This window comes from Carassius auratus, chromosome 38 (assembly GCF_003368295.1).
Source record: "Carassius auratus strain Wakin chromosome 38, ASM336829v1, whole genome shotgun sequence".
NCBI lineage: Eukaryota > Metazoa > Chordata > Actinopteri > Cypriniformes > Cyprinidae > Carassius > Carassius auratus.
Genome location: NC_039280.1, coordinates 14,034,263 through 14,058,958, shown reverse-complemented (window position 1 = coordinate 14,058,958; position 24,696 = coordinate 14,034,263). Strand labels below are relative to the sequence as shown.

The window sequence follows — 24,696 nt, the reverse complement described above, 5'->3', positions numbered from 1 at the left end:
ACGCACAAAAATGCTGTTTATGTAGGGAGCTCACTAGGTTTGAGACCGAGCCAGTGTATAAACTTGTGTGAGTGTCTTCAGATCCACTTGTCAGAACAAACATACCTCACACTTGCCTAATTTGTATTTACATTTCACTCATGACAACTGCTAAAACACTTGTTTCACTTGAGGGGGACTTAGAGTCACATATACACATGTAAACAAAAATCTGACACCAATAAACATGTGAATAGAGGAAGATTGAGCATCCCTAATAAAATTAAGTGTGGTAGTTAATGATTACCATAGTCATAAACCATAATATTTAAACTACTTACATTGTACTTGTCTGAAGAAACATGTCCATAAGCTATGGTAACACTACATGGTACTTTTTGATAAGCATGAGGATTTGTCTTATTAGCAGTACTATAACTAATGTGTTTATACCCTGAATACATTGTACCTAAAGGCTGCATAATATTTCCTTTTGTGTGCCAACATATTAAAATATCATCTATTGTGCATCTTTTTTCCTGGCTGAAATATATTCATAAATATTCTTTATAGGAAGTTGGTTTATGGTAGAAACTGTAAAAATTAAACTTTGCACTTGCACACACAGTCATCAATCTATGTGATATGACATTGATGAACTCATCCTTTTTTTAATACCCAGAGGCCTTAAATTTACATCACAGGCATGAATCACAATTATCTACTTGTTGGTCTGCCCAGGAGGAGGGACATTCTGGTTCTAGAGAGCATTTGATTGGGCAAAAATCTTCAGTCTTCAGATGCGCCTCAATCTGCTAGAAGTGAATTTTGTCAAATTGTAGGAGTACACTTACATAAGGATGTCTTCAAAGCCTACAAATATGGACCACAAGCCAGAAACCCCAATTTTAATTTAAGGGGTCTTTAATAAACATAATCAGATGCTACATAATTCAATAATGAATTGTCCTTTCCACAGGTAGCCATACATCCATATGTCATCAGTGGGAAAAATGTAAATGTGATCTTACTCGAAATAGGGAACATTACCAAAAAGATCTGAAAAGTACTGTTGCCCAGAGTCATCTTTATACCGTTTCCCATGCCGGCTATCCTGAACTCCTCCTCCCTCACCCTCACTTGCTTCAGCTATGCCTCATACTCCCAAATCACCCAAGAAGTCATCTTGTGCATCCAAAAAGCAAAATGTTAGAAGGGTGAAAGCTTCCATGACTAGGAGGCAAAAGGTCAACTTTCTCAAAGCCAATGGCAAGATCAAGAAGGCCGTAGACAAGAAACAGGCAGCCAAGACAGCCCAGAGAACAGCTGTCAGCAAGCCCAGCAAGAGGACAGTCAAGAATGTCCTCATTGTTAAAGGATCCAGGCACACACGTGGTTCTGTGAACCAAAATGGCTTGTTGTCAAAACGTAATGGGAAAGGGAAGTCACCTCGCAATAGTGTCTCGTGTCCGAGGGAAGTTGAGTCCTACAGGAGAGTGGTTACAAAGATCAAAGGAGGTCTGGAGATCAGGGAACAGGATACTGATACTACAAGGTCAGAAGTTCATGATCCTAATGGTGATGGACAACAAAAGGGTGCTGTAATTCCCACTGGAGAGGGACAGAGCGTTAACATAAGCTCAGAGCAAACTGCAGAGGATCACAGAGAGACTGTTGTTCACAAGACTGACCAGGCAGAAGAGGAAGAGACGGTGAAAGCAGGCAAAGAAACTATACAAAACGAAAGCTGCTCTGCTTCTAGTGAGCAGCTAAACTCTGCATTTGTTGAGCAGCGTGACCCTCTTGACCCTGTCAATAATGTGGACTTTGCCTACAACAATAATACCTCAAGCCCAACAACTCCCTCCCCTTCACAATCAGATAAGTATGTTTCAGGTCAAATTGAGGAGGTTCAACGCATCGCTCCACAAACAAACTTTCCCGACAATTCTTTGCAAACCTCTCCACAAAACTCCACGGAAGCAAATGAGACCGTAGCCTCCCAAGTGTGTCAGTCCTCCAATGAATCACCAGCATTTGAAAAGATTGCAAATGATCCCCAGAAGGGAAAAAATGAGTTTGAAAGCACTGCAGTTGTGGATACCAAAGATGAAATTGAGGATGCTGAAATGTCAATGAAGAAAGAGGGAGCGCTTTCTCTCCTCTCACTGAGCATGACCATTTACAACAGCACTCTTTGTGAAATGGGCCGTGGGCCTCAGGCGACGGCGTCGCTCTCCAATAGCACAGAAAGCACCCAGTCCTTTTTTGACAGCGACTGCGAGTCAGTTATGGAGCACAGGGAGTCAGGAAACCCTCCTCTCCAAACAGAGGATATTCAACTGCGTTTACTTCAAGTTCAAGAGAGGAGAGACAAGAAAAAGAGAATTCATTGCGATGTTTGCACGCCCTGCCTGCTCAAGATCAACTGCGGGGAATGCAGGAGTTGCCAGAACCGAAAAATGGGCCATCAGATCTGTAGGCTCAGGAAATGTGTTGAGCTGAGGAAAAAGCCCCACATGATCTGTACGAGAGAGGTAAGGCACCTGACTCTTCAACTTTTTGATCTGTTGCTTGCCTTAAATTTAACATTTCGAATTAAAGTAAAATCTAAGATGTTCAGTAAAACAATTGAAGGGGTTGTATCGTAAGGAGTCAATTTTTCTTGATTTTTAAGGGTCTGACATAAGACCCTTACACGGTTAAATGCATCTGTTTACACATCAGTGATGTCTATTAGGTAATGCAAAATTTCCACCTAATCTCAGTAATAAGGAAATGCCTTGTATATAAATTGTGGAACTTTCCTCTCTATCTTTCCCAAAGGTCCTCAAGTTAAGCTATAGGTTAAAGTTTATTTCGAAGGTCTCTGATCACTTAAATCTCTCCAGTACCTTTCTGTTAAGACTGTCTGGTGATTCTGCCACAGCTATCACACAGCAGCAGAATTATGACTGTCAGTCATTTGGAGTGCTAAATTTGGTCCTGTTTATGTATGGTTAAAAACATTTGGTTAAGAAAAACATGATGACTCCCTTAAATTTTCAGGACTCACAATCAAATTTGGAGAGTATGAGCATTTGCAGATAATACAGTCATGAATTTCTTATAAATGCAGCTACACAAAATTTATTTATCCACTATACAGACATATTTAGCTGCAATAGGTAGATAACCAGAAAAACAATAAAAATCATCTACGCACACCTTCGGCTGGTCAGTTTATTAGTTTACTCACTAAAGTGAATTTTTTTTTACCATTCGATATCGATTCTCAAAAGCCGTGAATCGATCTTTTCCAGTATTTTTTTCAGCAAACATTTGACATAAAAGATCAAATTCATGTGATTTGTTTTCTTTTCCACTAGATGTCACCCACTTATTTACCTTGCGCGATGTTACAACAGAAAGCCTGTCACTCATTCAGTGCTCATCATGGCGGAGATACTGTTGACAAGAACCAAGAACAAAGTGTAATTTGCAATGCTCGTGTAAAATTTTATAGTAATACAACAAATCTGTTGAAGCATTTGACATTACGCATAAAAGCGTCATAATTTCCACAATGAATGAATGGCAGATGATGCAACGCACTCTTTTGTTTACACAAACGTGGACGACGCACGTTGCGTTTTCAACCTCTGTCATCTCACTATGATGATATGAATAGAATACACAAATTTCATCCCTAGCTGCTCTAAGAGTCACTTCATTAGCATTTCACAGTTTAATTTGACAAAACTACATTCATATAATATACACAGCAGTCACGGCAACCCGTCAAAATAAAAGTTTATTTAAACGTTAATAAACTGTCAGAAATAATACTATTTAGTAGTCTTAAGACTGAAAGTAACAACAATGCTGCTGCTACCACTACTACTAATAATAATAAATATTAATAAATATTTTTTTAATTTAATTTATTTTAGTTGTGCAGCACTTTGTTTGCCAAAAATTAAAAGGGTTTTTAATTTGATTAGGATAAATAAAATGCCTTAATCTGATCTTAATCTGATTGCACATTCAAAATAAAAATAGCTACACCTGCTCTTAAGTTAAAAAAAAATTGTATAAGGCTTTTTCATTAAAAAAAATATATGACCATTAGGCTGGAGAGGTTTTAATTAAGGCTTTGAAACTGATTTGGAAATTTAGTTGGTTTCTGAATTGTAGTTGATCATACTTTGTTATCTTTATTACTGTCTTCTGACTGCATTGGCTTGAGAAAATATGAAAGAAATAGAGGAGCACTGTTTTTGGGCAAAACCCATCACATGATTTACCATGCGCATTGCACATGGCTTATGTGTCTATGTGTGTGCAAGCTTGTGAGTGAAGAATGAATGACACTACATATGTTAAGTTTCCGTGTTACAGTGTGTCCTCCTTTTACTTGTGTGGGCTTGATGAGTCAGTAGTTTAACACTTTGTCTTTTTGTCTTATGCATGTTTAATTGAGGCTATGAGAAGTGTTGTCTTTATGTCATTGTGCTGACTGAGACTGAACTAGCCGTTTATTTAGTTTTTGTTAGAAACAGGATTGCTGTTTCTGATTAAGCACTGATTATCCAACTTTACATATCGTAGTATTTAAGACCCTTTGTCAAATGTGTTATTATGAAATGTGTAGCTTGAATGCATTGTCCGGATTTTTAAATGACATCCTAAGCAATCACAACTTTTTGACGTTTATGTATTTTTGATCATTCTGAAATGTTATGAAGAAAGTTACGTAACAACTATTTCACTCTCACTTTTTATATATTATATAATAATTGCTGTCTCTTATGAGTGTTTGAGCCTGTCCTCTGACATCTGTCTGTTAGTAGTTGTCTGTCAGCGAACAGGGATGATGACAGGATTACACCAGATTGAGATTCGTAAACGCATCAGTAATTTCTCTAAAATTTAGGCCAGCATTCAGCCAGGGTCCCATCTGCTATAGTTCGAGTAAGACTTTAGTCAGATTGTCATCAGTGTCTGAATGTGAGTGGGTGGTTTGTGACTGAATGTCTATATTGCACTTGGATTTTATTTCTTTATCTATAAAGGGTTGATGGGAAAGGCCATCTGTAATTATGTAATTAACTACATAAGAGGGTTGTTGTTTGTGCATCCATCTGCCCGTAATGGGTGTCACATGATCCTGAAGGTAAAGTGGAAATGAGTGCAAGAGGAAATGTAGATGCTTACGAAATATTATTTTCAGTGATATAATTCATGCTGTTCGATGAGCTGAATGATAAAAAATATAGCCTGTTTTAGTTTCATATACACTACTGTTCAAAAGTATGAATAATACGGTTTGCAAGTATGCAATAAATTGTTCAGAAGTGACAGAAAAGAGACGTTTTACTAAATATTTCTTAAATGCTTTTCTATGAACTGCATGGCTTAATGGCTGCTGAAAATTTGCAGGGATTAATCACATTTAACATATTAAAATGCAAAACAGTTATTTTAAATTGAAATATTTCACAATGTTAGCTACTGTTTACCTTGGTAAACATAAGTGACTTTGAAAAAAAAAAAAAAAAAGTACTGAGGTGTGTATATACCATATGGTATGGCTGCACAATTAATCAAAATTAAATCGAAATTAGGCAGAAGCTGAGATTGTAATATGTATCTTTCAGTGTAGCACAATTCTGTGATCAGCAGTCTGTCTCCATCCAAAGGCCAGAGGGTGCTCGCACGCTGAAAATCCAAATATGCCCCGGAGAAGAAATCCAGGAAATGCCTTGTCACTGCAGTGAATATACGGGATATTTAAATGCTTTAATTGATTTAACGTGACTACACGCATGACTACGCTAATATATGGTTTATCTGAGTTCTTATTATTATAATTTGCATCATAATTAAGTATTTTTCAAATAGTGGTCGACAGATATATCGGCCGATATTTGACATTTTTTAAATACCGGCATGTTTTCAAGGAGGGATTTTATTTTGACGGCATGGCAGACTTTCATTTTGACGCCACAGAGAATGCAGTACCTGAGCGCACACAGCCACTGTCTAATAATCAGATTGAATGGAAAATATTATAATGATTGCTTTTATATTATTAGTAATAGAAAGGCAAACATTATAATACTTTCTCATCGTAAATTATATTTATATAATCTAAACAAATCTTTGAATGACTAATGAACATTTAATTTCACAAACCTTGCAAACTTAGTCGAGTCCAGCTGTGAGATATTGTGATGTATTTTTATCCAGCATGATCGCGTGTTCTCTGTGTGATGGTCGGTCCATATTAATTGAGTGCTTTAAACTTTAAATTAATTTCAAATTATGCTGTGCTTTATGCATTTTCCCACTGTCATATTCATGTCATTTTCTCTGTGTGCTGTATGTAAAATCAGTGTAACCCTGGCTTTATTTGGAAAAAATATGATTCCCAATGCACACAAACTTCCCAGAATACTGAGTACCCTGTTGGTTACAGTGTTTACTTACTTTTTAATTATAGTTTTATAAAATATTTATTTATTTGTGAAAAATACTTTGTCATCTAAAATATATGTTTATTTTACACATTTATTTTTTCATCCATTGTCAAGTTATTTCAAATTTCTTAAATATTAATAAAAATAAAAATTATATCGGCTATCGGTCCCCTTTTTTCTAAGATATCTGCATCAGCTGTCAAAAAATCAATATCAGTCGATCTATAATGAAATGCGAATCGACATAGCCATTATCACTGCTTCGAATACAATTAAATATTGTGTGACTTAATTATGCTGTTTAAGAAGCCACATCATCTCACAGAAGGATTTATTTCAAACACTCGACTGACGTTATGACATGAATTTGGAGTAAAAATGTAATTGAATGTGGTATTTTCATGTGCTCTCAGATCGAGCAGCATTTACTACTAAGAGCCGTAGTTCACTGAAAAGATACGCAAACAGCTGTCATTATCGCAAATGATTTAGTCAATTTCATAATCCTTCGATAATATTGTCTGCAATTATGAATTTGATTTGCATAGCTTATCAGAGAACTACGGCTCTGTGTAGTAAATGCTGCTCCACCTGAAAGCCGGTGATGGAGATTTACTACTAATCACAGAACCGGCTTTACTGACAAAATGTGCATGACAATCGTTTTCTTTAGAGTGTCACAAGCTCTAGGCAAGTTGCAAAGACTAAAGACTCAAATCCAAAGAGATATTCTTTATCAAAATTAAGACTGCCAGGCCCCCCTAAAATGGCTCGTTTAAACATGCCCCCACATCTCTGCGTCACTATATGGTAAGATTTGCAAAACGCCACCCAAATGTTCATGCAAATAAAGGTGGTTTACCTTTTATTCTCTCTTTTGCCGCTGCCCCCATTTCATGGAAAAGCTATGTGTTTCATTGTGAAAGTAAAAATACTTCGTTTGGCCTTCCAAAAGAGCACGATATCTGCTTCGTCATGCCTAGAGCTGATCCTTGCTGGTCACTGAGGAACTTCGCACTGTGGATAGCCAGATTGGCTTTCACTGTGGACAAAGCGGATTCCAGCCCTTGGTCGTCACATGTGATTGCTGCATCCCCCGACCGCTCCATTGTAGAATCCGCCCGCCATTTCTCGTTATAGCTGCTGGCTGCTGCTCACTCAAGCTGCCGGGTGTTCTTCACTCAAGTCCCCGGTCGTTCCTCACTCGAGCCCCCAGGGTGTTACTCCCTCTTGCAGCTGGCCGTTCCACGCTCAATCCCCCCGGCCGTTCCACGCTCAATCCCCCCGGCCATTCCTCGCTCAGTCCCCCTGGCCGTTCCTCGCTCAATCCCCCCGGCCGTTCCTCACTCAAGCCACCCGGCCGTTCCTCGCTCCAGCCCCTGACCGTTCCTCACTCTTGCCGCCAGCTGTTCCTCACTCAAGCCTCCTGGCTATTCCTCGCTCAATCCCCATGGTCATTCCTCGCTCCAGCCCCCTGGCCGTTCCTCACTCTTGCCGCCAGCTGTTCCTCACTCAAGCCTCCCGGCTGCTCCTCACTCTTGCCCCCGGCTATTCCTCCCTCAATCCCCCCGGCTATTCCTCGCTCAATCCCCACGGTCATTCCTCGCTCCAGCCCCCTGGCCGTTCCTCACTCTTGCCGCCAGCTGTTCCTCACTCAACCCTCCCGGCTGCTCCTCACTCTTGCCCCCGGCTATTCCTCCCTCAATCCCCCCGGCTATTCCTTGCTCAATCCCCCCGGCTATTCCTTGCTCAATCCCCCCGGCTATTCCTTGCTCAATCCCCCCGGCTATTCCTTGCTCAATCCCCCCGGCTATTCCTTGCTCAATCCCCCCGGCTATTCCTTGCTCAATCCCCCTGGCTATTCCTTGCTCAATCCCCCTGGTCATTCCTCGCTCAAGCCCCTTGGCCGTTCCTCACTCTTGCCGCCAGCTGTTCCTCGCTCAAGCCTCCCGGCCATTCCTCGCTCTATCCCCAGCCGTTCCACGCTCAAGCCCCAAGCCCCCAACTGTTTCTCGCTCAAGCCCCCCAGCCATTCCTCATTCAAGCCCCCCCGACCGTTCCTGCTCTTTGCAAGGACAGTAGTATAGAGTAGCACTTGTTTGTCATTTCTCCGTTCGCAAATGCAGACATGGTTTTATGTTTACGTGGCGCGATATGTAAAGCAATGCGTAAACGGACAGTATAAATCATTATAATCAGTAATTATGTTCCCACAGGATGCAACAACTGCCTTGTTTGTTATGGGTTTTATTGTTTTTGCCCTGTTTTGACCGGCCAATCACAATGCACTGGGTAGCTGGCCAATCAGAGCACACTTCGCTTTTCAGAGCGACAAGCTCTACGCATTTACACATTTCAGAAGGCAGGGCATAGAGGAGAAACAATCATCTACACTGTGCAAAATAATGTGTTTTTTGAACCTTAAACCACATAAACACATTTCATTACACCAAATAATGTTCTTTTTTTTAGCAACATCATATGACCCCGTAAATAATTTAGGGCCATATTTACTAACATCTTGTTTCAGCACAAACCACCTTTTGGAGTTAAAATAGACGGCCAATGAAAAATTAGGACTGAAAAGGCTTGTACATTGTTTTTAGGTTTGTTTTGTTTTTTTATTTTTTTTTGCCTAACCTTATTGACTGTGCATTTGTGTGAGTTTCCCTTTCAGACACAAAATTTATGGGAGGAGAGTATTAAAATGGTTCGTTTTAAGGTTTGTTCTGTTTGTTCTGATGCATATTGTTCCATTTTGTCCTGAGCAAGTTAAATCAAGTCTCTTTGAGTGTATGTGGAAGAAAGAGGATGACAAGAAGATCAGGATCAGCCTGTGTCCACACCTACTGTACTATATCAGGTCAAAAGTTAACACATGAAGCACTGGTGCTGGCAAACTGGATCAGATGATCCCGATCGTGTGTATGGGTAAGACTTACATGAGCTCTGACTTGTAAACAAGATGTTTATCTATAATACTGATAATTACTTAAAGATAACAACATGCTGGGTGATTTGTGATCCAGTACGAGGGATCAGTTGTCACTTTTATGTAACCCGCTGAGTGTTTTTGCTACATCATTCTTTAATTAGTGTTAGTTATTGAACAACATACATGACCCCTGGGCTAGAAGTAATCACATAGCACATCTCACAGCCTGTGCCACAACATGCCTCCTTCATCTATGAAGTATAGTCATAAAAAAAAAATAAGTGATGTCTGTCTTGTTTACTTTTCAGAGCATTGCTTTTGGTAATAGATGAACTGTGCTGGGTTTGTGGTTTAGATAAATCTCTGTTACTTCATGTATGTTCCTTTAAACATCATTGGGGGTTTGTGATCATGTTTGTTCCATTCCATTCCTAATTATAAGGTATATTCATACAAAAACAACTAATTTTGCTGGGTGTACTGTGCACATCTGCCATCCAGCTGTGACACTCCCAACTACACAGACACCCTCTGAGCTTTCGGTTCAGAAATATTGTCTATGATTGCTTGCCGTTTTTGCCATGCCTCAGAGACGAAGCTACTGCCATGTGCTTGTGAATGGCACAGGGGGCTGCTTGGCTTGGCACAGTGGAGGGAGACGGAAATCAGCAGAAAACGAATGGTAAGAGGGTTGTTGGTTCAGTTAGGTCTGGTTTTAATCACGTCTGACAGTGAACCAAAGCCAGGCAGGATGCTGAGGTAACGCTTCAGAATACAGTGGCTTCAGTTTATGTCCTGATTTACTCTTAAGAAGTGTTTGGACCACATCACTACTTGGGGTATTAGTAAACGCCAGTCGGAAGGTTTTAAGTAATGGGTTTTCTGAAGCTAGAGGGTTTGTTTCTACAGTCCCAAAGGCATCCCATCCTCCAAACAAACAATATACATTACCCTGACTGGAAAAACACTACCTAGTTTCTCAGGAAACCATGACGACTTTCTGTTCTCCAGGAAGTGTTTATTTGGATTGAGTATGCTTATCAGGATGGTAACCTCAAGTTCTTCATTCCTAAAGCCGTGGTCTACAACAAATACTTTATATTGATAGTTTAGTTCACAGATGATCTGCTTTGAACACCAGATGTTTTTTTACTACTTTTGTGTCCTAATGTCCTGATTTAAATGGCTATGCAGAGACTTAGACCTCCATGTAACCTTTTTTTGTTGTTGTTGGCTTGTTTTTAAATCCTCACTACATTTGAAAAGCAAGGATGTAACCATTATTATAACTGACCCCCACCCTCACATCATAACATGCCCTGTCACTTTTAGAAATGACTAAATTTGTCTCCATCATTTTGTGAAACACAATCCTTCTTTTTTTTTTTCTTTTTTTTTTTAAAGGGGTCATATGATGCAATTTCAAATTTTTCTTTCTCTTTGGAGTGTTACAAGCTATTGGTGCATAAAAAAGATCTGTAAAGTTGCAAAGACTAAAGTCTCAAATCCAGTATATTTATAGTTAGCCACTCATACCTAAAACAGCTCATTCTAACATGACCCCACATGTCTGTCACAATTTGGTAAGATTTGCATAAAACAGCCCAAATGTTCATGCCATTGCCGCCATGTCGTGGAGATGCTGTGTGTTTCATTGTGAAAGTGAAGCTACTTTGTTTGACCGTCCAAAAGAGGACATGACTAGAAATCAGGGGTTAAGTTGTATTTTCAACACTGTTCCAGAACAGTTCAACTAGGGTGACCACCTGCTAATAAGCCCAAGGGGGGACAAGGGGTATGTTTCTGAGGGGACAATGTGGGACACCTTGCGCGGGGGTGCCTCCACCCCATGGGCAGACTCACTGATAGTGGTTTACCCATTTCTAGCACATACCACATTACATGGTATATTAATAATGCCCTATTCCCCTAAACATGTGTAAGTGCTGATGTATGCTCATGACAGAATTGACAGATGCACTCCCACTTACGATTTACTTTAGATATTTTATTTATTTTTCATTACAATTTATTCACTTTAAATAAATTATAATATACATTTACATGATTAAAATGAATTGTAGTTGCTCCACAGGAACACCACAGGAACAGTAAACAAACAAAAAAAAAAGTCTAACATCACAACTCAAGGGAAGGGAATTCACTCATTCACTAATCCCTATATAGTGTATGGCAGTTGAGTTCACTATATCAGGAAGGAGTGAACAAATAAATAAGTGAACGGATTCGGACAGTGACGTATAGCCTACACTGCGCGCGAGACTTGGAGCTGTTGCAAAAACATTGCCATGTGTACTTTTATATTACATGTACCTAATTTTAGAAAATAATGCTAATAGCAATAATACTCAAAATTATTTTATATTGCAGTTATACATACCTCCCGCGTGAGCTTTGTGGTTTCATCGATGGTATATTGCAATATTAATATATATATGTTTTTTTGTAATGCTTTTATGTTCATAATCCTTAATTGCTATTAAAATAACGTACTGAGAACAAAAATAAACACACACATATCCTATTACTTTTAGTATCTTGACACTTGCTCAAGCAGTGTTTTGAGCTCAGATAAGATGGTTGTTGAGCGTCCTCAGGCGAATGTTAATTTTACATCGGAATACACTACCTGTTATTAACGGAAAAATTTAAATTATCCACCAAATTATCATAATTTTAGTAAGTTAACAACGATGTCACCTCAGTAAATTAGTCAAATAGTAAACTGAGTTATTGCCTACATAACATATTTTAATATAAATGATGTAGGGAAAACGTTAAAATAGAAATAATTAAGATGTAAACTTCATCTCTCATTCAAACTCGCTCGCTCCCGCTCTCGCAGTAGCGTGCTGAACTGTCAAGTAATGCTCGTTTGGCTGCCTGGGGCTCGAGGATATAGAGCCATCAACTTTTTTTGAGCAAGCATTGATTATGCGTGACACAGTCTCAATTTGCGGGACGCATGAATTGGGCTTCAAACGCTGTGCACGCACGCGCTACGCGGGACGGGTGGTCACCCTAAGTTCAACCCAAATATACAGATGTATACAGCGCATTTTGCAGAGGACAAAGACTGTTTCCTGGGAGAGAAGACTACAATTCCGGTGTTTCTATAAAGTGGGGTAATTCCAACTTTGCAGGGACTGTCTGGTGCTTCTGACACATAGTCTATAAGTACATTTTCATATGTAAAGAATTTGCCACTGATGATTCAGACACGAGTTTTGAGCAGTGTAGAGTAACTGATAGCACTTGTAATTTCTCAGATCACAAATGCAGACATGGTTTCGTTTAAGTGTGATACGCAATGCATAAAAAGACAGTATAAGTCATTATAATCGGTAATTATGTCCCCACCGGATGCAACAAATGCATCGTTTGTAATGGGTTTGAATGTTTTTGTCTCATCGCGCCAGAACACACGGGTATCACAGTGTTAAGGGGGTCGCACAGCAGACGAGAAGGGCCGCGCCACGCCACGTCTTTAAAATTCAAACACTTTATTCTCTATGAGTGTAGCGCCAACCTCCGCTCTCTTTCATGAAGCCAACAAGGAAGTGACTAAAACTGTAATTCATCGACTGGCCGCTTGAGGCTGGCTGCAAAAGGGAGTCAATCCCACAGACTCCCCATGTTAAAATGGCCAACTTTACAGCAGGCAAAACATGTTTACAGCCTGGTGCAAAAAAAATATTTTGGTCTATGTAGCTAATTTTGCCCTTCATGAAAACTGTGAGGGGGGTGATTTATTTTTTCTAACTCCTGTTTAAATGATATTAAGGCGTGGCCACATGAGTGATAGGTGGTTTGCCGCTGCTAACAGTGCCATTATGCTAGGTGGGCATGGCTTTAGCAACTAGCTCCCGCCTTTTTTGCCCATTTTTGATTATCTGGGAGAGTCACGCTGTGAAGCGCTGCCCAGATGGCTACGGCCTGCTATGCACACTTTAAGCTTCACAAACAAACTTCAGGAGTCTACGGGTGACGTCAAGGACACTACGTCCATGTTTTTATACAATCTATGGTGTACACACACCAGCGGTGCCATTCAGCGTCTCTCTGTGGCGCCCAGCTAAAACTCAGGATGCTGTTCAAATTCCTGCTGCGCCACAGAGCATCATCTGCATAGTTTCATATTAAATAACATCATATTTGTTTCAAAATGTTGTTCGTACATTATACCAAGATACTACTGCTGCAAAATACTACTTACATTAGTTGTACAGCTTAAAATGTAATAAACATAGTCCTTTTAATCCTTTATTTTTCTCTTGAGACATTTTTACATACGCAAAATATTACAATATTTGCCTGTTGTGATTTTATTCAATGTCGCCGGCAGCCACCTAATGGATTTACCAGGTCTCAACCGTCACAACACACTTCAGGTCATTTAAATAGCGGAGTAGTGGACCACAAAAGACGAAAAACTAATCAATGACAAAGGGAAATATCCAGAATTATATTCAACCAACCATAGATTCTTCAAAGACAACATGAGGAAGTCATAAACGTGGAGAAAGATAGTGTTTGTCATCGGTTTTTCAGGTAAGAATGTCTAATTTTCGATCTGAGGTAAAATGTTCAGTAACAGTCCTTAGAAATGTTCAGAAATAAGCATACCTATATAAAAAATTAAGCTTCTTCGTTTATATTGAGCAAACAAATCAGAATAGGTAGCTACAGCATTATAAATGTTGAAATTGCTTATAATAATACAAAACAATTGATGAATGGAAATCTAGAATGCTAGTGATAATCTAGACTAAATTATAACACAGATTATTTTCATTAATTAACGTTCAAAACTCCGCTATTATAAATTAAAATAATATATTTAAAATAATCATAATAAATTAATTAAAACTCATTCATCTGGCTGCTCAGAACTTGATTCAATATTGAGCTCCAGTGTATAGAATGTGCGATACCTCGAGTTGTAAATAATAGTAATAGTAAATAATATCTGTAACCCTGGTGCTGAAGTGTTGATAGGAAGAAAACATTGGATTGTTTCCCCTGCTGAAAACAGAGGAACCAACCACTTCTTAAATGCTATGTGTTTTTTCACAAATACAGAAATTAAAAACAAGAAAAAGAAAGTAGACATGGTAAACAGGCTAGATTACTAGTGTCACTGTGGTTTCATGTGTATAAACCTCTTTCACAATCAGCACATATTCAGAATTGAGAATTAAAGGAACTTTTACAACTTCCGTTTCGTCTATTATACGTTGAATGATGATTTTGACCCCGTACTGCATTAGTCTAAAGTGATGTAACACAGAAACCTTGGCTGTGTGTGAAGCAATGCTAATGAAAGTGTCAGCGAAATCTACATGATGGAGCTCAGGATTGACATACCATATGACCATTTGCACAGTTGAGCTTGCCAGATCCCACACACAATCAACACAGAATGAAGAAAATGACTGGGCCGCTCTCAGTGGACTGAATCTATCCAGACTATCCAATGCGAGTCAAGTTAATGAAAGGTATAAAACAGATGTCTCATTTTTGCTCTGAAGCTACAGCACTAAACAAAGAAACATCTCTGAAGACTTAAGCTAGTAAAATATAAAGTAGTTTATAAACCATTTAAACCTTTTGAATCCAGACTTTTCACAGTGTAATTGTACAAAAACTGTACTTTTTTTTAATATATTAAGTCCACTTTGGAGTCTCTTTTGTATCTCTTTTTAGTGTGATTTATTTCAGAATTGAAGAGATTCATTTTACTCAACATTTTACTATAAATTTTTACAAAGTTTTGTATTACCCACAACTATGTTTAGGATAAATATCTTAAAGGGGGGATGAAATGCTCATTTTCACTCAATATCCTGTTAATCTTGAGTACCTATAGAGTAGTACTGCATCCTTCATAACTCCAAAACGTCTGTAGTTTTATTATATTCATAAGAGAAAGATAGTCTGTACCGATTTTTCCCGGAAAAACACAAGCGGCTGGAGGCGTGACTTGTGGGCGGAGCTAAAGAATCACGAGAGCCAGTAGGCTTTTGCTGAGAGCGTTTGGAAGCTGTGACATTACCGTGAGGAAAAAACATCCAAAACAAACCATGGCTAACAGTCAGATTCAGCGTATATTTATGATCCAGAATCAGATCCAGAGGCTGAAATTTAACAAGAGCAGCATCAGCAACAACGTCTCTATGTGGTATCTACTGAAACTATATATTTGTTTAGTGGTTTCAAAGTTCCACTTTGTCGTGTTTTTTTTAAGCTGTACATGAGGAAAGTGCAGTTTGATGACAACATCGCATGTTGTTTACTTGATGTGCTTACGCGCCGATAGCTAAGTTAACAACACAGAGATATTTGAAGCAGTTTTACTCACCGCCTGCGGTTCCAACACACGATCGTGACCCTTTTTCGTTGGGCCTGCATTATCCTTAAGAAATAAACGATGTGCAAATCCGGCGTCAAACTGGGCCTTGTTTGTAAAATAAGCATCTTCGAAATGCAGGGAACAAACACAAACACTTGCACAACTCCGTTGATGCTCTGTAAAAATAAACTTTTTTTTGGTAATCTGTGCAGGGTTGTCTTGCCCTGGCAACCAAAAACACTTCTTTTGTGACATTTCGCGACGCTCTCGCTCTGGTCAGTGAATGTCTCGTCTCTGCTCTGCTCTACAGGAGCGCGTGCTCTTCCGGCAGAAGTAGGGACCCTAGGATCCATATAAGGAAATTCCGCTCCATCTAACGTCACACAGAGCCAAAACATTTTTCCGAAACTTGTGACAAACCGGAAGGAGTATTTTTGGAATAAAAATTTTGAAGCATGGGAATCCAACTCTTTAACAGTGTAAAAAACTCAGTATGCATGAAATAGCATTTCACCCCCCCATCTCTTTAACTTTAGACTGTCAAATGAATTTAAATTTTGTGACTTCTAAGTGAATAATACAAGTTTACCGTTTCACAAGTAATCATAGTTTTAGGTTTTTAATAATTTGTGAAAATTATCAAAATTGTGGGGGCACAATATTTCACATAGGATGTGTAGGAACTTGAGTAGCATGTGTGGTTAGCATGAGATAACCAATTAGCATTAAGTTCCGCAGTGGGAAACAAATTTTAACGTTCTCACATCACCAGGGCTTCTAATTAAGGACCAATGTCTGCCTCAATCAGTATAAGAATAAATAACAGTTAATGACTTTCAGAGGATTCAGAGGTTTTGGCAATTAGATTTTTCTACCGAGTCCTGTTAATATTCTTGTCGTTTTTTGTTTTTCCACGATGAGTAAGTCTTTTATTGCTTTTCCAGAGCACTTGCCAAACACTACTTGATTAACCATAGAACTGAGCTGATATCAACATGTATAAAATCGACTTCTAAATCAAGAACATCTGCCCATTTGGCCTCTGATATTTTCAGGGAGCATCCAGTTCATGATGTATCATGATTGGTTACTGTCAACATTTATTGTTAAATCCTTCAAACCTCCATTCACATCCATATCTAAAAATACATGGGCTAATAAATCATCATCAGAGGTGCACACATATTTTATGTTTGTACAGCCTTTTAAATGTTCAGATGTGAATTCTGGGTGTATTTTTAGCAGCGTCTCAGGTTAGTCATCATCTCGACAGCTTGGGCAGCAAAACCTCTGGCTTTGACGCTTTGTGTTTTTTGTGATCATGAAAAACAAAACGTAAAATAGACTGGCACATTGATTATCAAAAAAAGCTAGTGGGACGACTCCTTTTATGTTTACAGATGTGACGTAATGATGACATGCTCGAATTTCTCACGAATTCCTACCAGTACCACTCAAATTAGAAAACTTTATTATAAGCTTACCATTGTGAATTGGGCTAAGTAGATGGTAACACTAACTGGTTATGTATTTGCTCAAAAAATTATTTTGTATAATTTTTAAACAAAAAAAGTTATGGACTGCAGCTTTAAGATGAGCGTTTTAAACGTTGCATCATTTTTTACAGTGTAGTTGATAGTTGTAGAGGAGACAGGAAGCAATGGGATGAGAAAGGGCAACGGGAAAGGACCTTGAGTAGACTCCAACTTGGGATGCCCAAAACAAACATGGGTTTCAGCAGTCCAAGGAAAACACTGCAGGTATGCATTTGGGATCTTTTGGTATAACAAGAAAAACTAAGTTGTGGGTCAGTTTAATCCTGAACATACTGTATCTGAAAGCTCTCCTTTTTTTCTGTTTCATTGTATTATTTAATTCTGTTTGGTGACGTTTTTGAAATCAAAAGTCGTATTTTCTTCATTAGGTTTTATGATTTTCCTCATTCTTTTATTTTTTTTTCGTATTTTTCATTTCATCAAATAAATTGGTCTTCTCCCACCATTCATCATCTGTTAATTCACATATCAAATTACAACTATATAGTGAAATCTGTGAAAGATGTTGTAGCACACTGAGAAAACAGTAGCATAAAAAAAATTCAATATACTCAAAAAAGCCAATTTTGAGTTTTGAAAAATGTTGAAAAAATTATATATAATTTATTTTTTATTTTTTGAAGCCCTTTTAATGACCTTGTGCTTACTGCTTGCTTGGTGTGTATAAAGTTCAACTGTGTGATCACAGCTGTGTGTTTTGTAACATGGATCCTGAAGTGAGATTTTGGAGAAAAAGGTAGGATGATGTTAATGTTATATTCATGTAGTTAAATCACCAGTGAAAAGCTTTTCCTGGAGCCTGTGGGCAGGGGCTGTAATGCTGTGCCCGTGTAGGTTGGAGAGTCAGGCAAGCAAGTACAGCTGGTAGGAGTCTGAAGTGTAAGAAAGTGAGCAAGGGAATCGTGAAATGTCAGTATGCGTGAATGCCTCTGCATCAGCTCTCTCTCTGACCAGTGTGTTCTGATCTCTAATCTTCCACAATGCCTTGTAATACTTCCATCACACCCTCAAACAACAGAAATCCAAGCCCAGAACAACATCTGACACCATTAGCAACCTGTGCACAAGGTGATGCATCATGTCACAGTCCAAATGCATTTTCATTTATTATTTTATTTGGGCTATATACATCTGAGAACACATCAGTTTACAAAATATAAGTGCTTCTCTTTTCAGTATTTATTTTAAAAGGCAGGATGAATCAATTGATTAAAGTGGCCTTTTAAATGATTATCAATCTGATTAGTCTTACCCTATAACTTATGCCCTTATGAAATAAAAATATATTGCAATATATTGGAAATATATTGTAATATATTAGGCATATATTCTTATATATATTTATATTTTTCCAATATATTGCAATATATTAAAAGCGGCAATCATTTGTATATTTTGCAATATATTATATAATATATGTCTCATCAATATATTATTAAATGTATTCAAATATATTAAATATTAGAAAATAAAAAGGGAAAATAATATATTACAATATATCACAATATATTTTAAGAAATATATTGGTAAATATATTTTCCTTTCGTAAGGGTGGAAACCTGCTTTCACCTCAGTGTAAAATTTAACAATATGACAACATTAACTTTCGCACAATTACCTTTTTAATTCCTCTTGTTGCTTAAATATGTAATGTGGCTAAATATCACATGTTTGACCGTCTAAATGTAATGACTGAGATATAGTAAATGTTCAAATAATGAAGAAAATATCAAAAATGCAACCTTATTTCTTAACTTTATCTTACAATCAATATCACATTCTGACATATTACAGTCAAAATTGTGAGACAAAGTCACATTGCGACAATCAGAAGTCAAGATCACAAGATGTTGCTAAGATATAGTCACATTATGATGCATTCAGTTGCAATTATGAGATATAGGGCCAGTTTTTCTAAACAGGGCAAATTAGCTTATTATAGATCACAGATGTAACATCTCATTTACATATCGACCAACGCAATATACCAAGTGCAACGCAAATTAGTACGTTGAATAAAACTGGAGGACAAAAATTCAAGTTTTTCTTGACGCTTTGATAGAGCTGGTATTGCGTGACTCCTAGTTGAGGGTTTCCAAGTCGTCTTTTATTTCCTGGAGCAAATTAAAAATAACATGTCTTGGCAAATGATATGTTTGGATGATGTGTTCTTCTGGCATTCAAAATAAATTAATACGTCTCATCTCAGAATATTTCATCCCATCCAAGCAAACCTAAGATTAATGTCTGTCAGCACTGAAAATAGGAAGTCTTAAAGTGTTTTACACTACCACATTAGTTGCCATGGAGGAGTATGGTAGTACTGGAAAATTTCTGCGCAGTCCTCACGACTTTACAGTTGAATAGTGATTTAAATTTCAATGTCAGCCCTCCGAGCAAGCCAATGGTTTGAATCATTCAGTTTCTTTTGAGGAGTCCCAGGTGTTCTAACACTATTCACTCAAGTTAATCCTTCCCCGAGAGCTAAACAGGTTTTAGTGTGTGATATGAATCATCGTAGCTTAAAATAAAGTCATGACACAGACACAAACATGGTGATCATGCAACTGCCTTTTAGTTATATTTGCAATTGCAGAAGCCAGGTCCATCTGTTGAATTGTCCTTGATGGACTTTGTCTGCTCTCCCTCTGTTTTTTCCTTCTGTGCAGAGCAGACCACCAGTTAGTCTTCCTGTGTTCACACACACTTCCCTCCTGTCTTCTCTGAGATGTTTGGATGCATCCTTTTGTTTTTGTGTATGCAGAAATGCATAACACTTTGCATTATATACAAAAATTTATTGTGTAGGATGTATGAGGGCAGCATTAGCTACAAGTTTACTCATTTAATGTCCAGAATTAAGCTTTTACTTGACCGCTGTGAATTTGTTAAGAGAAGACACTTTCTCACACTGCATATTAAAAATGCATATTAGCAGGCTCCAGTGGGTTATCGAGTTAAGAACTGTATTTGCTCAATAAATACATTGTTTTATTGCTTCTCGGTGCCTTTTGGAGGGGATTAGGATTCTCGCCTCTTGCTCAACCTGACTTTTCCTTCCGTCTGGGGTTAATTAAATGTGTGTGACTTTAGGGATATATCCAAACAGAGTCACGCTTTCCTGAAAGAGCATATTGCCACCATTTATTGGTGATTCTTTGTTTGGGGTTCATTTGTTAGAATAAAAAAAAATGTAAAAAAATTCCAAGTGGTAGGGCATTGCGTTGGGGTTCGGGGGTTCGAATCCCGGGGAACACATGATAGGAGGAAATTGTTAGCCTGAATGCAATGTATGTCACTTTGGATAAAAGGGTCTGCTAAATTCATCAATTTAATTTATATGTACGTTGAGAGCGGCATGAATTGTCAGACATAGCAACAGTAACTTAGGGGTCTTAGGTCTTTGCGAAGGGTCAATTGTTGATTAACCCATATCCATCCATTTTCCACACAGTTTATTCCATCCTTACAGTGATAAAAGGAAGTGAAGTTCTCCTTTCATCTCCTGACATACTAAATTGTGGCTGGTATTTTATTAGCTTGAGCCATTGGTGAGCAGTTGACACCTCGACCGGGCCGTTTGCCAGCACTTCATGAGATTTATACATGGGCTGCTTGTGACTAATGAGGGCAGCTTTTTAAAGCTCACCATATTGCATGTTTCTGCAATTGGCAATGAATCACACACGAGGAAAGACAAATAAGGGAGGAGTTTTGGGTACTGGAAAAGAAAAGCACTTTCTATAAGTTTACATTAATCCAAAAGACATCTTTACACAGATGATTTCAGGCTGCTCAGTGCCTGCTCAAAATTCAATGTAAAGATACAAGCCAGACTAAATCATGCCTGTTCAAACCCACCTCAGCCTCTAATATTGAAGTACACAGTTGTAATTGCAGTGTAAATGCATTCATTCCAACTCTAAGCAGCATTAAATAGTCTGTGGAAAGACTAATAAAAGCCACTTCAGAAGATTGCTGTGTAAATTTGGCATAACAGAAGATTAAGCCAAAATAGAATTGAAAGTTCTGTCAGAATTTGCTCACCTCCATGTCATTCCAAACCTGTTTGATTTTCTTCGGTGAAGCACAAAAGAAGAAATTTAGCAGAATGTCCAAGTTGCTCTTTTCCATGCAATAGAATCAATAGAGACAGCATTGGTCACTGCATAGGTTTTGAACCCGACATGAAAGCAAGTGAATGAATCTTTGTTTTTTGGGTGAACTATCCCTTTAAGAAAATATAAAAATACTTTTTTAAGGCCAATGATTTGTCAAAGAAAAAGACTTGAAACATGCTATGATTAATATTTGTATTAGTCCCACAAAGACTACTGGTTTCACTTGTGAAATGCACTGTCACTTGTACCATTATCTAGCTTTCAGCAGTCTTCAGAATATTAACCAGATTCAGCCTTTATGTCCGTTGTCAAAGAGAATACCACAACTCCATTGTCCGTTGATGCAAGCGTGAAGAAAACTGTCTCAAGGCAGCTGACTCACTGCACGACTCAAACCGATTTCCATCAGCCACCTCACATGTTATCCCACAAAGCACAGCAACAATACTCAGCCATCACCGGACACAGCAGGCAAGCTTATTATGGATGGCTGCTTTAGACAAATGCTCACAGAGAGACAGTCAGTCTATTATGCATGTTACGCTTTGGAGTAAAGTTTCATCTGGAGTGAGGATTAGTTGAAATGTCTTAGTTTAGACCCATATGGACTTTCATATAGGCAAGATTCCTTTAGAATATTAATGATAAAAAAGTAAAAATCTATTTTGTTCATATAAAAAAGTGCAGTGATCAAAGTAGATGCATTGCTATATTAATTGGCAAAAAAGAAATGGGTCACAATGGTAGAAACTAAGTCATCCAGATAGACCAGTTTAACATACAACGGCCATTAAGTCAAAATACAACCTGTTTTATGACCTTGAGTTACTATACAAACTAATTTCATATTGTCTTTTTCAGTGAAACAATGTGCTGCCTACAGTTTTTAATTGAGGCATAAATATATTATATATTAAAGCATTAAAATAAATAAATAAATTATAATAATACGTGCACTAACACATACATGTATATAAAGGTAATATATCAAGATATATATATTATGTAAAATAATACAGTTGCATACAGAAAATAATGGTTGCATTTGTATCCCCCTGCTCCCTGGTCTTTGTATTCAATAGCTGTGCTAGTGCTAAAAGTAGCTGTTGCGTTCCCTTGTCCTCATCTGACCTCCTCCGTTTGTGTGTGGAGGTTGGTGTGTGTCTGCAGACTGGGCTGAACACATCGTGTGACAGCTGCAGTGCAGCGGCGGAGGGTCTGCGGCTGCGCTGTCACATTCACTCTAAACGCGTCTCCATGGAGAGAGCAAGAGCACGACTGCTTGCCCTGAAGCGTCTCATATCCTCCCAGAAGAAGGAGAGCGTGACGCTCCTTGCTGTGACGTCATTTATGAAAACAGCTGTGTGGCAGCACGCTTAGTCATACTCATGCACTTCGGCTTTGTTCCTTGTTATTATGAACACAATATCCATCATAGATCAGCAAAGCACATTATTATTTTGTTTAGAGTATTTAAATGTTTATTTGAGGTTTATTCTTTTAACATTTTTAAAGCAAGAATAAAGGTGATTATCCTACAAATAAAGTAACAGGTCCTTTTTTTTTTTTTTTTGTAATTTAAGATATGCGTATGGGAATTCCTTTTCACATAATGCACCATTAATATAATAAGAAAAATTAATACTGTTGTGCTTAGGAACTTTCCTGTGCTTCTAAAAACTGTGATGATAATAAGAGTGAGTTTATCACATAATAGAAAATAATTAATTTATTATTTCAGACACTATATAAGATTATTATAATGAAAATATATAAATAGAAATATTTAAATAATGTTAATTATTCATAATTAACTTAATTGTTATTAATCTAATTCTAAATTAAATAATATTTAGAAATTAATTTTTGTTAGTAATTTCACACAATGCACCATAAATATAATAAGACCAGAATGGCTCCTAATTTGTGTGCTTCTAAAAATAGCACATTTGTTTTCAAAGACCACTTTCTCTATAATTAGTTTATAATTAGAAATCATTTATATTAAATATTTTTCTATTTTAACTTTATGGTTAATTATATTTATCATTATGTTTAATTGATTATGTTGTTATTTATATATATATATATATATATATATATATATATATATATACACACATACAAAACATGGAGTACATAGAATGTAATATAATTAAAAGACAATTTCTGTCAATATATGAGATTCTTAAAGATTTTATATACAATTAAAATCTAAATAAACAATAAACACATAACATATAAGATACAATTAAATTTTAATTAGATTATTATGCATTCCTTATTCAGAATTTTTTTTTATTATTATTATTGAAATTCTATTATAATTAGTTATTTCACCGCGCCATTAATATAGTAAGACTAAAATGGCTCGTTACGTGCTTGAAAGCGTTCGTGTGCTTCTAAAAATAGTGCTCCCGCTTGCAAAGACCACTTTTCCTGCCCCCCCCTCCCCCCCTCCCCCCTCCACGACGGCTTTGAACTCCAGTCCGGTGTCGTGAGTGTCCGGACCGCAGCTTAACGCTCTCCCTCGTGCGTACTTGTAGAGTAAGAAACCACATAGGGGATCCTTTGTTTAGGAGGGTCTAGGCATGGCTGATACATTTACAAGCCGCTAGGGTCCCTTCGCGATTGGCTGACGGGGTGCTGTCTGCGTCTGCGAGAGGCATGCGTCAGCTGTCTGCGGCAGCGGCGGTACAAAGCCTCTCTCCTCCGCACTGATCATGCAAACCTGTGCTGCTCGCGCTGCATCTGCCACTACAGCCACTTATTCTTCTGAAGCCGAGGGAGGCAAGATGGCTACCTTTTAGGATTATGCTGCCCAAAATTGAGGGTCTGCCTCTGAGGAATGAGAAGGTACACTTCCAGACTTTTAATGGCTATTGTCTCAAACAGATGCTCCTGGGAGAGTGTGTGTACGCTGGGAGCGTTGTGTGTGTTTATGCTCTTGTTGTCATTGCTGCATCATCAGTAATGTGCCTCGGCTCATGTTTTGGTAGGGTGCAAGGATATTTCCAAACCGCAGGGAAAAAAAGCAAGGTTTTAAGGTAACAGACTCCCACGTTTCTCTCAAGTTCAGAACATTTTGTGCTCTCTGTTTCTTTTGATGCAGCGTCTCAAATCAGTGTCTAAGAGTTTAGCTTGGCTGAAGGGGCAGCTGCGAGTGTGTGTTCACCTGCGCTGTGAGTGGGTTTTTTTTTTTCAGTACAGAAGTTCAGAAACAGAAACGCAGCTTCGTATGAATGAAAAAAACCTCAAAACTTCAGAGAAA

The 24,696-nt window shown here is 38.0% G+C and overlaps 1 protein-coding gene across 2 annotated transcripts in view; it reads left to right on the top strand.

Annotated features, from left to right (window-relative positions):
- The window catches only part of tet1 (tet methylcytosine dioxygenase 1), a 38,960-nt gene that overhangs the window by 596 nt on the left and 13,668 nt on the right, over positions 1-24,696 (top strand). The window contains exon 2 of one of the 2 annotated variants that reach the window (XM_026224298.1): positions 963-2,516. In XM_026224298.1, the coding sequence (XP_026080083.1) occupies positions 1,131-2,516 (1,386 nt within the window). In that variant the 5' untranslated portion in view covers positions 963-1,130. Of the gene's footprint in view, positions 1-958; positions 2,517-24,696 lie in introns of both variants that reach the window. The other variant, XM_026224297.1, reaches the window with a different exon arrangement.